At 41.7% G+C, this 18,645-nt stretch overlaps 1 protein-coding gene across 2 annotated transcripts in view; it reads left to right on the forward strand.

The window, feature by feature from the left end:
• dscamb (Down syndrome cell adhesion molecule b) overlaps positions 1-18,645 on the forward strand; it is a 128,429-nt gene that overhangs the window by 100,372 nt on the left and 9,412 nt on the right. For both annotated transcript variants that reach the window (XM_005720578.1, XM_005720579.1), the window contains exons 12-28: positions 6,957-7,153; positions 7,622-7,718; positions 7,847-7,975; positions 8,119-8,286; positions 8,846-8,916; positions 9,358-9,601; positions 10,318-10,464; positions 11,411-11,566; positions 11,661-11,794; positions 11,922-12,075; positions 12,244-12,361; positions 12,444-12,610; positions 13,081-13,179; positions 14,160-14,348; positions 15,218-15,508; positions 17,888-18,064; positions 18,415-18,445. In XM_005720578.1, coding sequence (XP_005720635.1) covers positions 6,957-7,153; positions 7,622-7,718; positions 7,847-7,975; positions 8,119-8,286; positions 8,846-8,916; positions 9,358-9,601; positions 10,318-10,464; positions 11,411-11,566; positions 11,661-11,794; positions 11,922-12,075; positions 12,244-12,361; positions 12,444-12,610; positions 13,081-13,179; positions 14,160-14,348; positions 15,218-15,508; positions 17,888-18,064; positions 18,415-18,445 — 2,569 coding nt within the window. The remainder of the gene's footprint in view (positions 1-6,956; positions 7,154-7,621; positions 7,719-7,846; positions 7,976-8,118; positions 8,287-8,845; positions 8,917-9,357; positions 9,602-10,317; positions 10,465-11,410; positions 11,567-11,660; positions 11,795-11,921; positions 12,076-12,243; positions 12,362-12,443; positions 12,611-13,080; positions 13,180-14,159; positions 14,349-15,217; positions 15,509-17,887; positions 18,065-18,414; positions 18,446-18,645) is intronic.

Below are 18,645 nucleotides of genomic sequence, written 5' to 3' on the forward strand. Positions count from 1 at the left end.
CCAGTAAATTAAGGTCAGAGTAATGAATATCATCACAAACTAGATTTATATCATTTATTTCATTCATTTATATCGATAGTATGATATGTTACCCTACATGATGATTCATTTTAAACTGAATTTCTTCTATTACTGCGGCCCACCTGTAGTTCCGTTGCAGCCCAGCAGGGGACCCCAGCACACACTTTGGGACTCACTAGCATAAACAATAACTATAGTCAGAGGTGCACATAAGTGGTCCGCAGTCCTGCATTCACTGTCAAAATAAAAGACGCACACCAGATAAGAAGTTGCAACGCTGTTTGCGAAGCCAGCTCACCTCCTGCAACCACTTTTCCGAGAATACGCGCTTCTTTTGCGGTTCGGACTCCTTCTGACATTTCTTTGGAGGTGGAGGAACACCAAAGTGCAATTGCTTAAAGTTGTTTAAGTTGAGTTTGCTTCTTCGACATCTTTATAAGTTCTAGACAAATGTCTGTCCTCCTCCAGAAAATCTTATGTACACAAATGCGTGTTGCAACTGACTATAATTACAAATTACAAAAGGAGGCAGAACTGAAACTGAGAATAAAAAAACAGGAGGAATAACTTAGAATACAAAACTGAAAATGACCAGGACAAAGCACACATTACAAAAAATGTGAGGATAAACAGAACCAAAATGTCAAAACTCAAAACACAGGGGCAAAGACACGAGGCCGTGGCATTTTAGTTTCGGACACATGGTTAATGTTTATTAAGTAAATAGTGTTCACCGTTTTTACACCTCTTCTAATGTAAGGGAATTTGACCATGTGGCAAAAAGCTTTGAAAGGGTATAAATCTTTGCATTCCTCTGTTAAGTTCTCCTCTTCCTTTCTGTTGTCTTTGTTCCCTCTCTTTCACTCCCTTCTCGACCACCTCAGCTTTCTCCTCCTCTCCTCTCTCCCCCTCTTCGCACTCACGCTTTCTCCTCTACCCGTCCGTGTTTTATTACCAGGCCCCCTGTAATATTGCTGGATATTAAAAAATATACATCAACTGAGCAATTACAGGCCATCAAAAAGAATAGGTTTAGCCCGGGGCCGTGCAAGTGCTGCACGGTAGATGCATAGAGATCAGATGAGGAGAAGGCCTTACCTCTGCTCGGGCCACTGAAGCACAGCCGAGAAGATGTAGAACATTTTAGGTACTGCATTGTACTTCGCATGTTTCATTCACACGTGTTTGTATACAAGGTCAAAAACAGCTTGAATACCTCAATGTGCACAGAGAGGTATTCATATGTGCAGTCAGGGGCACAGGAACACTTCAGCAGTCAAGCATGCGCTCGTAGGTACAACCGTAAATGATGAATACAGTCGTGCACACGTGATTTCACAGTCATTGTGCGCCCTTTCTAGAGTTCTTTTCATGAGCAAACATGATCCCTGTTGATGTTAACTTGCCGAGGCCTCCGATTTAGATGGAGAAAATAGCCCCTGTTAAGGAGCAATAACATTTAGAGATGGGGCTGAGGAGACTCTGTTTATAGGACTCACTTAAAATTCATAGTTGCTATGCAAAATAAATCAGCAGTTTCCTGCGCGGGGGCAGTGGGTACGGGAATGATGGCGCTGGGAGCGAGGGAGAGGGAGGGGCTCCAAGTGAATAAGGGATGAGGTTTAAACGTCGGCAGTCCCAAGTCTGACACGCACAATAGCGCACAGACCCGAGCGTGCACATCCGCGCAGGCACACACAAACGCGCACGAGTATCAACCCCCTTTTGATTTTTGCTGGCTGCTTCAAAGATGAAAATGTGCTGTGAGGGAGGGAAAAAAGACAGAGAAACATGTTGAAAGAGTCTGTGTGTAAGTGTTTGTTTGTTTGTATGTGGGGGGAGGTTACTGTACGCGGGATCCGTGCTTGTGTGCGGACGTGCTTGTCGAGTCTCTTGATTTGAATGTAGAGCATCAAAAACGAAAGACTGAGAGATATAAGTCTGATGTTTTTGGCAGATGGCAAATGATCACAGATATACAGATGTTTCAAAGACATGTTTGAGCTAATTAAAAGATAAGGCACACAATTTAGTTTTCCCTCTAGAGGGAATTTACAGGTTGTTTTAGCCACACTAGAAGCAGAGATCCTGAGCAGGATGGCAGTGTTATTATTCTGCTCCTTTCATTTTAAAAGGAAAAATTGTATTGTAACACCCTTTGCCATCATCAGGCCAAGGTTTTTATTCATCCAATACTATTATAACATTGTTATTCTGACACATTAGTGTGCTGTTGTTATCATTTAACTCATCAAACATCCTCACAGAGCTTATGGCGTGTGTGTAAGCCTGAACTCACCTTAAAAATCCAACGCTGGTGAGGCCTTGATACGTGTGGTATCCGGTATAGCGACACCTTCACGCATGCCACCGAAATGATGAATAACAACTGAGCAAAAAATAATCTGCAGCATTTTTCAGCCTGCGTGACGTTTCAACACATCAGAGTAATTCAAACGCCATCATGCAAATAGCCATTCACACAAGTGTGGGATAATAAATGATTAATTATGTTTTCAAGTACTTGTGATGGCTTGTGATTGTCTAACCTTCCTGGCACTCCAAGTATAATCAAAGCGTACTGTGTGCAGCCAAAATAAATGATTACAAAGTTAGCTACAAATGCTGGTTCAACCACAGGAATGCTGTGTGTTTGTGTGCGCATGTGTGTTTGTGGATGAGGGTGGGTAACAGGTCTGTTTCTACAGTGCTCTCTGTGTTTTACTTTGGATTTGTTTGTGTACATGCATGCCTATTGCGTGTAGATGCACTGTGCACGTGTGCAAGGCCAACGTTGCTGTATTTGTGCATTTCTGAGTGCGAGTATGTGTGTGCGCCTGTGCATATCTGAGGTTCGTGTACGCCTGTGTGAGACAACAGCACGGCCAGCGGACTTGTCTGCTCTGTATGAATAATCAAAGTGGTCTCTCTCATCATTAAATCATCACTGTCCTGGTGGGAGCCTGAGGAGGGAGATGGAGCGAGAGAGCGAGGGAGAGAGCGAGGGATCATAGTTAGCGCTGCAGGGGTACATGCTCGCTCTCTCTCCTCCATCGTGTACTGTGGCTGAGATGTGTCATGAGCACAAGTCTTTTCTGCTCTCTGCGCTCGCCCACTTAGCTCCCCCAGACACATCCGCTCTCGTGCGCACACATATTCATACATACGTGCACGTTGTTCAGGAGTGTACAGACACTCGCGCACTGAGTCAAACACACGTATCGCTTCCCTTCTTGGAAGCGAAGGCCTCGGAGCGCTGCTACAAAAGCATCTGCCACATGTAGCTGCTGTTACTGTCCTATTCAGTCACACAGTCCTCACCACTGCGTGCAAACACCTCAAAATGCATAGTGCATATATAGTACAAATGTGTTTTCCTAATAAAAACAAGACTTGGAGATTTGTCTTTTTGACAGAATCCTTTGTAGCTGATTAACCGACGAAAGCTGCTCCACTAATTAATCTTAAAATGACAATGAGTCTAAAGCGTCTCTCAGTTTTGCATCATTTTGTAACCTCTTTCAGCCTATTACAACCCCAAACCTGCCCATTATTAAAAAGCAGATACGATATCGTGCAAAAGTCTTGAGTCGGCCCTCATTTCTTTATATTTTGCTTTCAGGGAGACAGACTTTCTTGTCTTGAGCAATAGCTCTCAAGGCTGTCTGAAGGTCTTTCAAAGCTTTACTTTGGACATTTGCTGTTTTTCCCGCTCTGTCCAGTCCAGTCCTTGTACCTGACCAGTTTCAGAGGAATGTTTTTGTTTTGTTTGCTTTCTTAGCCACTTAAGACTGACATATAAATCATTCAAGCATAAAAAAAAGCAAGGCTGTTGTTTCTACACACACCAGCAAAAAAATCTATTTTTAATTGTATCTTTAGGCACTTTGTTACTAGTGGTCTGTCACAAAAAACATATTTTTTTGTTCAATTGATGAAAAATGCCAAAGATAACAGTTTGATAGCCATAAAATCTTTGCACCACTAATTCCCCAAGAGCTATGAACTGTGAAAACTTGGCAGCATGGTTGCAGGCCTAAAAAACAGCAGTACCTGAGAGAGTCATCTTACTCCTCAGTCGATCCATCTACGGTTCACTTAAGCTTCATCAGAAATGGTCTCAGGAATATGGGAAGGAAAGGTTAGAGTATGCCCAGTTAAACAAAAAACTCAAGTGAAAATCAGTGGCAACTAGTCTTATGAAGAGACGAATCCATTTTTTGGCTCTAATCATCATCAGTATGTAGGGAGAAGGTCAGGAGAGACATACAGCTGTCTGTAAAACACGGTGGAGGCTCTGTCAGGGTTTGGGGCTGCGTTTTAGCCAGTGGTGTTGGAGATTTGATCAGAATTGATGGCATGGCAATGACACATGGCCAATGCAGTAAAAGGATATTGGATAGGAAAAACACACACTGCAACACTGTCAGTCATGGACTGGCCTCCCCAGAGCCTGGACCTCAACATTATTGAAGCAGTGTGGGACCATATTGAGTGAGGATGGGGGGAAAAGGCAGACAACATCCGAAGAAGAACTTTGAATGTCCTTCAAGAAGCCTGTAGAACTATTCCTGAAGACTACTTGAAGAAATGACAAGAAAGGTTAGTTAAGAGAGCTCAGGTTGTGTTGAAGAATAAAGGCGGACATAACAAATATTGAGTTGGAATCTGGTTAGAATCGTACAAACTCTTTCTTATGTATGGTTGCACATTTCAGTTGCTGAACCCATGTCCCATTTTCCATGTCCCTAGTGAAATATAAGGAAATGAGGGATGGCTCAAGACTTTTGCACAGCACTGTAGACTAGAGAAAGCTAGGGTGACAATTGGCAGGTAAGGACATGCATAATCCCAAGTGGAAATCAAGATTTAAATGAATGTCCTTAATATGCTTTTACAATTTATTCAAATGCTCTTGTGAATACAATTTTAATATAAAACTTAAAAAAAACCTTCATAAAACATTATTTACATGTGGCAAACATTATTTGATGTATTATTTATTGTCATTTGTTGAAATCTGTGGCTCATACTTGTCTGCTTAGATACATTTTAAGATTCAGTATCGTCTGTAATTACAGCTTTTCTAATAGGAGTGATTCCCATAACCATATTCTGCTGCTGATTTCGATGTGCTGTCTAACACTACTGACAGCAGTCGGGTCCTCTGAATTGTTTTACTTGAATTGCAAAGTGTATAATAATAATTGAGATAATGCTCTCTTCGATGGAGATTAACATATTCATTCAGTCTGCTCAGACTGCAGGAGCTAATATGGTGTAATCCAATTCAGGAGCTTCACACCTTAGAGATCATTATGGTGTGAATAGCACCTGAAAGTCTCTGCGAGTGTTACGATCAGGAGACAGCTTCGTGTAAGAAGGGAGAAAAAGATGGAATAAAAGAGAGTGTGAGTACGAGAATAGTGTGAGTAGAGATTGTGGGTGAGAGACGTTCACAACAGATACTCATTCTGCTGAACGACACACTCGCACATGGGCTAGATGTGCTGCTAATGAGCCTGGTGTGCGGTTACGGTGTAGAGCCAGACCGACTCCACTCTCAGACCGAAGGGAGTTCAGTCAGGAGTCACTGCTTTTTTCTCCTTCCTCCATTCCTCTACCTCATCTTCAGAAAGGAGCACGTTACCCTTCACTGTCTTTATCAAAGCAGGCGCCGGCTTACCTGAAAGGCTCCTTTTCAGTCTTCTAAGTACTGGGAGAGACAGGCAGACTCAAACAGGAGTTCGTGGCAGTCCCTGGAGTGTTTAAGTGGTTGTCATAATTGTCACAAAAAAGCAGAAATAGAGTTTTCTCAGCATTAGACAAGAAACACAGTAGAGTGTGCCATGTTCTGGGAAATACATATTGATATATTTTAATTTGATGTAAAACTCTATGCTAAAACGTGAAGGTAGTGATTCCAAAGTGGCACATACACATTAAGCATTATGTCACATTAACATATAGAGAAACCTAGCACTAACAGTCAGGAAATTAATAAATCTTCTACTTTATTTCCCCTCAAATGGCGCCATATTTGTGGGTTGAGCAGCAGAGTTGAGCAGTTGGGTTGCGCCCATGAAGAACTATTGACTCTGGTTTGGTCTTGTTCATTGGATCGGATGATTGAAATCTGAGGAAACACTGCTGTGAGATGGAACTCAGAAGTGTTCACAGTTGTTGGGGTTAGACTCCAGGCAATCCCAAATCTCCACCGTCTGAGACCAAACTTTATCCTCTGAGATGACAGTGCTCAACCCCAACAGAGCCGGGTTTATCAGAGACTACCTTCAATATTTGGGAATTGAGAAGATGTTCCAGGTTGCTGTGGCTGCGTATCTAAATAAATAAATGACCCCAAACAAGAGTCAATAGCAAAATAAGCTGTTTGGCGTTGACAGAGAATATTTGGCAAATTTTTCATGGGCCCAACCCTCCTACTCAACTCTGCTGCTCAACCCACAAATGCATTTTCCTTACATAGGCGATATTTAAAGGGAAATAAAGAGGCTTTCCAACAATATAGGATTTATTTGCAACAAAGAAATAGTCACCCTTCACATCCCAAAACAAATTTCCTTCCTTTTTCTGTATATAGGTAGATACATTTGTGTGTGTCAGCTTTGTGTATGTAGTGGAGTTTTTTCTACTCTTCGCTCGATATGATGACAAAGAGAGGGGATATCCCTAATATGGTCATCTCAATTATGTGGGTGTGGCTGTGAGCAGGGTAATCCTGTCTACTTGAAGTTTAACTCTTGCTCTGAAAGTTTGCTCAAAGGGAGGTTGGCCTTAAAAGGAGAGGCGCTAAAACAGCTTGTTTCAGAGAATCATGCAAAGCTACTGTAGTGGAGTTCAAGAACAAATAAATACAGTAAACCATATTGTTTTCTTTTCACTTTTACTCATTACCCACCCAACTCTCCGTTCAGTACCAGCCATGATCACCTCCTACCCGAACACCACTCTTGCCACGCAGGGTGAGGAGAAGAGGATGAGCTGCATAGCTCACGGAGAGAAACCCATCATGGTGCGCTGGGAGAAAGAAGAGCGCATTATCAACCCCGAGACCAGCAGATATGTGGTCACTGTCAAAGAGGTGGCCGACGAAGTCATCTCAACGCTCGTGGTAAGTGCTCGGTTTCACTGTAAATCGAAACGCATTTCAAATCTTCGGGGAGCACGCCAACCTTCAGTCATTTTATCTGTACGGACAGATGGAAAGCAGAAAGGGAGGAGTAGAGGAGGCAGGGCAGAGGAAAACTCAGGCTAAAAGACATTCTCATTGTATTAATCTTTGAGTATGAATTATTAATTATTAAGGAGGTATTTTCCAATTAAATTTAATGGTTAATACACATTATGAACAAGTACAAATGTAATGCAGTAAATTGAAGCAATGTACGCCAAGAGATAATCGAGTGGAGGTCCAGCCTCTCCCTAGTTTATCGCAAATTAAAAGATGAAAGTGCTGGAGATGAGTTCAGTGCCCTGCTGTCTTTTAAACTCACTCAGGATGAAACAGTGTTTTAGATTCCTACCTGATAGCAAAGCTCTGCACACTTGAAAGCCTCGAGTTTGGTGTGTTTCTCTGTAGATTATGCCTACTCTTCGCGAGGACTCTGGGTTTTTCTCCTGTCATGCCATCAACTCCTTCGGCGAGGACCGAGGCATCATACAGCTGACAGTGCAAGGTGAGCTTCAACTCACCTCAGCTTTTTTTTTTGTGTCAGTGGATTGGTTTCAGGAAAAAGTTTTGAGTGATTTATTGGTGTTTGAGATATTTCGTATCTCTTTCTCTCTTAAACTTACTGTTCCACAGAACCTCCTGACCCTCCCGAGGTGGAGATTAGGGATGTCAAAGATCGAACCATAGCGCTCCGCTGGACTATGGGCTTCGATGGAAACAGCCCGATCACAGGATACGATATTGAGTGCAAGAACAAATCAGGTAGACGCGAGGAGAGGGGAGCGATGTAACTATCACGAGTCAAAATAAAAACAACAACAACAATCCAGAATTAATAAAAGAGCAAAACCTTTATCGATTGTTTGACAGTGTGTGTTCACCCTCTTGTGTTTTGTTTCTTCTAGCGTCATGGCTATCAGCCCAGGTAACCAAAGATGTCTCGCCACAGCTCAACCAGGCCACTATTATCGACCTCCACCCTTCCTCCACTTACAACATCCGCATGGTTGCCAAGAACGTTATCGGCAACAGCAACCCCAGCAATGAGCTCACCATCACTACTGATGAAGCAGGTCAGTGAGCTTCAGTTTGGGGGAGTGATATTCTGTTTAACGTAGAGCCTGTTTCCTCCGGCCTCGCAAACCTGTTGAGTTGTCATGCACGTAATTATTTTGCAGTTGCTTTAAATGCAGGTCATCATCATTTTTTATATCTTGAGAAACAGCTCAGTCCACCGTTGCTTTTAGTCATCTCTATCAGTGTTCACTTACCCTCTATTGCCTATAATGATCCTCCCTCAGGCATTCCAGCACATTAAAATGGCACATTTTATCAGATTCATTGCTAAAATAAAGTGCTAAAATTCATATATCATTCCTCACATTATTTAAGGTTAAAGTTGATGATGTTACAAGTTTTTTTTTTCTTTTTTTAATTATTATTAAGTTAAGGTGAAACCTGCTGGGGTCATGAATCAGCAAGCGCATCGAGGAACATGCAATCTTAGCTCAACAGCACCATCTAGTGTAGCTGAACGCGATTGAAAACAAATGAAATTTCACAGTGAATCATCTTTCCCCGCATTATACCCGGCGGTGTTTAATAACGTTAAATGATGTGCTTCATTTGCAGCTCCTGATGGCCCTCCACAAGATGTCACTCTAGAGCCCACCTCCCCACAGAGCATCAAAGTTTCCTGGAAGGTGCTGTTTGAAAGTTTTTAAGTGCCGCTTTATGAGCTGAGCCATTCATACACAGGGACTATTCTCATGCATCTCATTAGTCATCGAGAATAAACACTAGACAGTCTTTTAATTTACAGCCGAATTTTTCCAAATACAGACCAAATACTGATTTGCATTTGCCATTCTATTTATTTATTTATTTACTTTTTGTGTGTTTTTCAGGAATTTAAACAAACTGCAATAAAGTAAAAATTATATCTTGAATTTAACAATGAAATGAACACAGTAATTAAGTGTATTCAGCTGCATTGATTAAAATCTGTGGTATGTATGGACTGACAGAAGACAAAGTATTAATGTAATTATTTCAAATATAAAACACAATTAGCCATAAAGTATTTCAGAATTACCCAATAGGAAGAATCTGAGTAAGTCTGAGCTTCCTGATTCTCCTCACAGCCTCCACAGAAACACCTGCAGAACGGTGTGATCCGTGGCTACCAGGTGGGCTACAGGGAGTACAGCCCCGGTGGGAGCCACCAGTTTACCATTATCAGTGTGGACAGCACGGGCGATACCACAGAGAGCATCGTGCTGGACAACCTGAAGAAATTCACCCAGTACAGTGTGGTGGTGCAGGCTGCAAACAGAGCAGGCACCGGGCCGTCTTCACAGCAAGTGGTCACTAAGACACTGGAGGATGGTAAGCAGGGGATGTGGGCGCCTCTTACCTGGTGCATTTCCATGCAGCCATACTGAAAATGTTGCACTTTAGCAGTTAGAGTAGTTTGTAGCATAATAATGTATTTTAGTTATTCTGTATTTGTAACTGAAGCAGTTTTAGATATTTTGAACTGGATCAGCATATTCTCAGATTCCTCTCACATCAAGCCTTAAATGAGCAGGGGCTCAAAACCTTAAAGCTATTCTTGTGAAAAGGTTTCCATCTACTGGGCATATTTTGAACTGCATTACATCAAACAGTAAGCTTCTCTTCTGTCTGGGGCTCTAACATAGAAGGATATACAAACTTAAAAAGAAAAATAAAGTGTTTGTTCTTATTTATTTAAAACCTTTTATTTTGTCTCTCAAAACACATCTCTTTTCCAAAATTAAAGAATACATTCAGTATTTAATGTTAGAATATGACTTAGTCAACATAATAATACATTTAACATATCAGAATCACTGCAGGATGCAAATATATATCATAAACTTCCCTCATTTTAAAATAATCATAGTTGTAAAATAAAATGATTTATAAATGGAGGTTTTGACTTAATATTTGGTGGCAGGAGGTATTTGTGTGATTTATTTTTGGATACTTGTTTAATATCCTAGATGAGGGTACTTTTCCTTAAAAAGACTCCATTATGCTTCCACTTCAATACTTTTTTTTGTCTCCCTTGTCTCTGATAGTGCCGTCTCGGCCTCCTGAAAATGTTCTGGCAGTGGCCAAGTCTCCAGAGGTCATTTCACTCTCCTGGATACCTCTGCCCAGGGAGGCTCTGAACGGGAACCTGCAGGGCTACAGAGTCATCTACTGGGCCAACCTGCCTGACGGAGGTACTAGCACACACACACACACACACACACACACACACACACACACACACACACACACACACACACACACCTTTTAGTTGCCACTTAGGCCATTCCTTTGGTCCCTGTCTTTATTTCATTGCTGTTGCTTGCTTACCCAGGCACTAGGTGGCGCTGTGGTTTTGTCATTGTGCAACAATATGATGTAAAATGGTGTTTTGAAGCTGTTTCAGTGTGTGTGTGTGTGTGTGTGTGTGTGTGTGTGTGTGTGTGTGTGTGTGTATAGGACAGTTATCACTTATTCAACACTCATGGTGCTTTGTCTCTGACTCATCCTGTTTGTGGTTAGCAGCAGAACGATGAGCTCATTTTTACCCATTTTTAAAGGTTTAAATATAATTTCCAGCCACCTTGTTGCATTAATAATAATGGGGTTTTTTTTACGTCTCATGCAGTTTTATCTCCTTGGGATTATAAACGTACTTGCATGTTTTATATTTTTCATATTTTGTGACCAGCATGTGACTTTTGGACAATCAGCGGTGCGTTACACTACATCCTGATTGCTCACGAATGCTAATCAGCAGTAGAAACGCGAAGCCTGCAGTTCACAGAGGGAAGATTTGTGGTTGTATTTCCTGTGAATATATAGCAGTATAGCAGTGAGCGAACCTGCAGTCTGGCTGGGCGCCATCAATAATTCACAGTGCAATAATTCCAGCGAGCCTCATTGCTTCAGCTCTGAGTGACAGGACATAAGAAGAGAGGGAAGAGAAGATGAGAGTAGAGTAAAAATCCGAGTAATAATATAATAAAGTTTTGTCGGGTTAAAATACTTTATCTAAGTTTTATCACATGTGAAGAGGGATAGTTTTGTAACTTTTCAGAGCTGAATTAACTGCTCTTGCTCTACTCTGCCGCAGTTTATACATTCAGACTTATTAACATGTTTCTTTTTTTGTGTCAGAACTGGGAGAAATCAGAAATATGACCACCAGTCAGCCTTCTCTGGAGCTCGATGGTTTGGAGAAGTACACCAACTACAGCATCCAGGTGTTAGCCTTCACAAATGCTGGAGATGGTGTCCGCAGTGAACAGATCTACGTCCGCACCAAAGAGGATGGTATAAGAAATACCAGATAACTCCCCGTTGACTATAGTTTAGTTGCTCCTGGAAAATGCTTCAGTGTAAATGGCACTGTGTTGTTCCTCTGCAGTTCCTGGGCCTCCAGCAGGAGTGAAGGCCGTGGCCTCCAGTGGCTCAGAAGTCTACGTGTCCTGGCTGCCTCCGCTCAAACTCAATGGCATCATCAGGAAATACATCGTCTTCTGCTCCAACCTGCATCCGATGGTAATAGCATTTGTATACCACAAGATTTTCATGGTCTTCTTCAGTCTTCCTCACAAGCCTCTCTGCACTTTCTCATGCTGATGCTGCCCAGTGATACATTAATCCTTTCCGTCCCTTCGCTTCACAGGTGATGAGTGAGTTTGAAGCTTCTCCAGATGCATACATCTACAGGATCCCAAACTTGGTTCTGACCAGACAGTACAGTATCTGGGTGGTGGCTGTGACTGCTGCAGGTCACGGCAACAACAGTGAGAAAATCACAGTGCAGCCTCTGGCCAAAGGTACAAAATCCTAACTAAACTGGCCTTTTTTGTGTCATGTAGGAATTTTCCCACGAATTATTTCTTTAAGTGGAATTGCATGGTTCCTTTAATAGTGGTGCTTTAATCACACAGAGCATAAACTTATAAGAAGACAGGAACAGTAACTTCTTTTTGTGCTGCTTTTAGCTCCAGCTAGGATCCTGACGTTTAATGGGACAGTGACCACTCCTTGGATGAAGGACATTGTTTTACCATGCAGGGCGGTTGGAGACCCTCCTCCCACCATCAAGTGGCTCAAGGGAAAGTAGGTCTCACACAGACACACAAACAAGCATGTAGTACTGATCAGCAGGATACAGATAGATTATTTTCATGCCTTTTTCCAGCACCAATGGGACACCTACACCCGTCCTGGTGGATGGTCGTCGTATTGTCTACGGCAATGGCAGCTTCCTCATCCGTACAGTGAAAGCAGAGGATTCTGGGAACTACAGCTGTGTGGCCAGCAACAACTGGGGGTCAGATGAGATCACACTCAATTTGCAGGTGCAAGGTAAGAAGTATTTATTTTCTACCTTTTATATACACACTCACTGGCATTTGGGTGAGGTACACCTATTCAGCTGCTCATTAACACAAATGTCTAATCAGCCAATCACACGGCACAAACTCAGTGCTCAGGGTTTAGGCGTATAGACATGGTCAAGACCAAACCAAGCATCAGAACGGGGAAGCACCTTTGGGATCTGGTGAAACAGGAGATTCATGGACTCATGGAAGTGCAGCCAGTAAATCTGCAGCAACTGTTTAACGCTGTCATATCAATGTAAACCAAAATCTGTGAATCTGTGTCACGAAGAATTACTGCAGTTCTAAAGACAGCAAGGTGCCCAACCCAATTCCTAATTACAGTGAACACCATATAGAGTAAACTGACTTTTTACTTGCATCAAGTGAACCATGAGACACTTTAATCCAAGCGACTAACCGAGCATTGACCTTTGTTTGTCCTCATATCCACAGTACCACCTGATCAGCCACGCCTCACAGTGACCAAGACCACCACCACATCGATCACATTGTCATGGATACCAGGAGACAACGGAGGGAGTTCAATCAGAGGTGACGGTGTCCAACATCCACAGAACATAACATGTGCACATACAACAAACAAGGAAGTGGACGGTCAACAACATACACCTTTATATAACAACAATTACCCCCACCACCACCACCACACACAAACTGTGGCCTGACCCCCATTTCTGCTGCTCGTGTCTCATTATCTGCTGGTGCAGCACAATACTGGAGTCCTAAAAGCCAGATTAAAAAGCAGCAGGGAAGATTAGGTCCTTTTAAGTGAAGATTAAAGCGCTCCATCTTAAAGAAAGTGTAATCACACTGAGACTAGTTGTAGTGATTTATCATTGCACATAATCGAGGGGCTCCTGTGCTCAGAGCTGGAGCCGTTAAAGAAGCTGTCTATGATACCTTCTCTGTGATATTTGTTTTGCTTTCCTGCACAAAGCAACAGCCATCACCAAAATACACACATCTACTGCAAGTTTACTGATGTCTGTTTGCAGGCTAGCATGCAGCCTTTTCTCGGGATCCTGTGATGAGCGGTTGGTCTATTTTTCCTCATCCTTTGACCACAAAACCTATAAACAAACTGTGATTTAATTTTTCAGCTTCCTAGCCGATACGTGCCAAATTTATCTGAAATAGTTGGACCTGTTTGCCTTGATTCACAGTTGAGATCCTTTTTAGATGTTTAAGTTCTTCCATGTCATAACATTTTTCGAAATTGTTCCAGGAATTTCCAGAATAAGCCTCTGTCTAAGCATTATTGAGAGTTTTCCTTTGATGATAAATGCAGGACCAGAAAACATTCTGGTGAATTAAAGGCTACAAATGTTTGTCTCTGTAAACAAAATACTTTCTTACATCCAATAATTAACTGTGGAGCCATAAATATATTAAAAAGGTAGGAACACAAGCTTACTATGTATTACTGGAAAAATATCAAATTTATTCGGACTCAGCTCACTCCAGATATACTGTGTCATGTCTTCATTCATACCTCTTTCTCCTCCTCGCAGGTTACATTCTGCAGTACTCAGAAGATAACAGTGAGCAGTGGGGCAGTTTTCCCATCAGCCCCAGCGAGCGTTCATACCGCCTGGAGAACCTGAAGTGTGGCACGTGGTACAAATTCACTCTGACGGCCCAGAATGCAGTGGGACCAGGGCGCATCAGTGAGATCATTGAAGCTAAGACTCATGGGAAAGGTGTGGAGTACTTTTTTTTTTTTTAATAATTTTTATTATTATTATTATACTAACAAGTATTAATATGCGAACAGCAGTGCTACAACATTGGGTATAGTTGACCAGGAAAGGGTGCTTTTAAAATAAATAATATACCCTAACCCTATACAACAAACTTTATGCCATACCTACCCCAAATTAGCAGTACTGGTAATTAATAACATATTTTTTTAATGTTACTGCAATGATTAATGCACCAGTTAGGTGCAAGCTCTTTAATGAAAACTTTTTTAATGCTAAAATATAATTATTGTTGTTTTCTGTCATTTTTTTTCTATTTTACAAAAATGCAGAAGATCATATGACCAAATGAAAGTTATTTACTTATAATTTTTAGTTTTAAAACAAGTTTTTGATATTTGTGTTTATTGTTTTATTTGTGTTTAATAAATTTGTTATGTGCTCTGCAGTCAAAGCAAAAATAGTTGTTACAGTTTTCCCACAGAGAGAGGATTCATGAGCTTAGATGAGGGAATCCATATTTGGACAAGATGGTGACATTTAGCAGCTAATGCTAGCTAGCTTCAGTGGCGAGCTTGGTGCACCCACACAGTCATGTGCAAGGCGCCATTCTTACCTGCCCGTTTGAGCCTCCTAAGCCCAAGACCAAGCATAAGCTGGATGTGACTTCTGTGGAAGACTACAAAGCTCTCCAGAAATATGAAATATGCAAGCGGGCAGACATAGATATCTGCTAAAGAGTGGTGAACTATATCTAAAATAATACTTAAGCTACTTTGATTTCAATCACTGACACTGACTTTGTTTTTCAAGGTCAGTTGGTATTTACTTGCAAAAGTTATAACTTTCTTTCTGTATATTCTCTTCAGAACCTCAATTTGCCAAAGAACATGAACTCTTCACCAGCATCAACTCCACGAGGGCCAGGCTCAACCTGGCTGGCTGGAATAACGGAGGCTGTCCAATCACCTCCTTTATACTGGAGTACCGAGCAGTGGACTTAGGCACCTGGACCACAGCCCAACGCACATCGCTGACCAAGAGCTACATCCTGTACGAATTGCAGGAGGCGACGTGGTACGAACTGCAGATGAAGGTCACCAACAGCGCCGGCTCAGCAGAGAAGAGGATCACCTTTGCTACTTTGAATGCTGACGGAAGTGAGTTTGGATTTTAACAGTTTGCATGTTACGGATCTTTGGATGAATCATGGATGACTCAAGAAATCATAAAAATGTTTAAAGAAATACTAAAAATGTGAAAAGTAGATGGAAGAAATGTTATTAGCAAAATTGGGCTCTTACTAAAACGAAAGTCTGTTGGGAAATGTTTAACCCTGTCATTCTATTGCAAGAAACCAGTCTGAGCCCAAGACTACAGTATATGGTCAAACATACTTAGATGTTGATGCCAGATTTGGAACTTGTCAGCAGAGCGCTGGGGAGTCTTGAACACCATCAACACTACAGGGTTGAGTTGATCTGGTTGCTGAACACTTCCACGTTGCAATAAAACCATTTTTAATTGATCATGTAATATCTAGGAATGAAGAAATTCCAGAAACTAACTTGTTGCAATGGTGGCATCCTGTTACAGTACCTCACTCGATTCCAGTGAGCTCTTTAGAACGACCTATTCTTTCACAAATGTTTGTAAAGGCAGGCCATATGGCAGGGTGGGCAACTCCAGGCCTCGAGGGCTGGTGTGTCCTTGATCCAACACAGTTGATGGCTAAATGACCTTGTCAACATGTCCTAAAGTTTTCCAGAGGCTTGGTAATGAAGTAAACATGTGATTCAGGTGTTTTGACCCAGGGTGATATCTAAAATCTGCAGGACACCAGCCCTCGAGGCCTGGAGTTGCCCACCCCTGCCGTATGGCTTGGTGGTTGCTTTTATACAGCTGTGGCAATAAAAACATCAAAATTAAAAGATTTAGAGGTGTGGTCCCGTACCTTTGTCCGTATAGTGTATTTACAATGATTGCAATTAACAGTAATAATAATAGTAATTGTTTATTTATACAGAAAACTGTAGAGTGTTCCAGAGTTTGAAGAATATTTCCAAAGAGCAGAAAAAATTCAAACGAATAACAAGGTACCCTACATAAAAAATACACAAAAATAGCTCATAATAAGAATCAAAATATATTAGCTGTTAAGAAGGGTCAAACTGTTAAAGGAAGACTTGAATCGAAGGCTGTTCTGAGCCGAGGAAACACTACAGCAAAAGTGTGATCCTTTCGTTGCTTCTCAGACTTGAGAGGTCTGTTCAGTAAAGCTTCTGTTAAATACTCTGGTGCTGTTTGCTGCTCGCAGAGTCGGCGTTACACCATAAAGTGCCATTCTGCACTTCTGCCTACAGTCGAGAATGTATTTTTTATTTAGATTGTCTGTCCCACTGTTTTATCAGCCTTTGAACAAGGCTCAGTAAGAGAATGGGGATGGTCTTCTGATTCTCCATGGGCTGTGGCGTCGCTCTATTTGCCTTGGGCTACAGATTGTGTCAGTCATGCACAAAGGATCTGTGAAGAAGGATAGGAACTTGTAAGCACTGTGCTCTCCAGACGGTTAACTTATTTCCTTTGAAGAGCTTTGCTGAGATGTGTAAGCTGCCTGTAAGGGTGTTATGTGTGCGTGCATGCATGTATGTGAGTGAGTGTGTGTGGGACACAAGTGTGTGTGGATGCTATTGTGAGTGTGAGAGTGGGTCTACAGCTTAATGCAGCTGCTGAGAAGCAGTCCTGCGGACTTAACACCACATATTCAGTCTGCTACAAACCTGGTTCCCCATCATCCCCCCACCAGCTATGGCAGATGGCTGCCCCTCCCTGAGGCTGGTTTCGCCAGAGATTTTTTCCTGTTGAAAGGGAGTTTTTCCTTCCTACTGTTGCTAAGTGCTTAATCAAAGCAGTCATTTGATTGTTGGGGTTTTCTGTATTGTTGTAAGGTCTCTACCTTACAATATAAAGCACCGGGAAGGGACTGTTGTTGTGATTTGGTGCTATATAAATAAAAATAAATTGAATTGAACTGAAAAGGTTTTGAGACCAGGAAGAAAATAGTTTAACTAATAAATTAAGACCAGATGAAAACAGCTACTTCACAAACATAGACAGGAAATGGACAAGCTGATTCCAATGTTGCCAATGTGCATGCCGTTTAAAACAGCACCAAAATGTCACAAATACATATATTTTTGCAAGTTAAAAAGTGTGCAAAGGTTTGCAACCATGTTAACCAGGTTTAAATCCACCGACTGGTCATGTGTACTCGAGTCTTCTCTTGGGGTTCGGCTGAATCCTTTGTGACATCCCAATAAAGAACACGCATGTGGGAAAGCAGCATCCTAGGAGAGAATCAGCATCTTATCATCCCTGTATTCTTTAACTGTGTTGCATAAAAGCTTATCTTCAGTGTTTGTCTTGCAGGAAACCATCAACAGCACTTTGTTGTTGTAGAATATTAAATGTTTTTGAAGATTCAAAAGCAAAGTATTTGAAAATGTTAACAAATGTTGTTTTTTCACCCTCCTTTCAAGGCACCATCCCTCCTCTGCTGAAAACAGGAGATCCCATCTCAGACAACATGTCAGGCAGTGGAGGTCTGAAGATGGTGGTGACCATCACCTCTATTCTTGTGGTGGCTGTGCTGGTTTTTATTATGCTCATGGTGCTAAAGAGGAGAAGGCGGGAGCAGAGGCTCAAAAGACTCAGAGGTGGGTTGTAGATTAAGTTGTGTTGCTTTTATAATTTGTATGAATTTGCATTCTGTTTACAGTGTGAAGTGTAAATCTGGTCCATAAACCCAACATGTCTGTGTGCAAACCTGATCTCCATTACACAAATAAGCACTCGGACAAAAATGTGTTGTGTAATTAATCTTAAATGTAAAACTTTAGGCTTAGTTTGCCTTTAAAATGAAGAAATTGCCTCTGTGAGTATTTTGCACCTGGCGCCTTTCTGTAAGAGTTGTTGTCAGTGATTGTAGACTCTTAGCGCTGCTGTGGATTATCAACTAGGACAGTGCTATTATAGTATATTAACTGCCTCTTTGCTGACTTCACAGATGCCAAAAGCCTGGCAGAAATGCTGATGAGGTATGTGTTCCTAATTTTAATTTATGCACACAGCTTTCCTTTGAGCGGGGAACATAAATCACTGTGTAGCCCGGAGTTACAGTGCCCATCAGTAAGAATCAAATATATCGCATGCACACTGTCCCTCCTGCTTTCTTACAGCTACTTATCAGCTTAAATTAAATTGAATTAGCATTTCTGCAATATAGTGCAAAATCACA

Source organism: Pundamilia nyererei, unplaced genomic scaffold, assembly GCF_000239375.1.
Source record: "Pundamilia nyererei isolate P.nyererei 1_Seehausen unplaced genomic scaffold, PunNye1.0 scaffold00003, whole genome shotgun sequence".
Lineage (NCBI taxonomy): Eukaryota > Metazoa > Chordata > Actinopteri > Cichliformes > Cichlidae > Pundamilia > Pundamilia nyererei.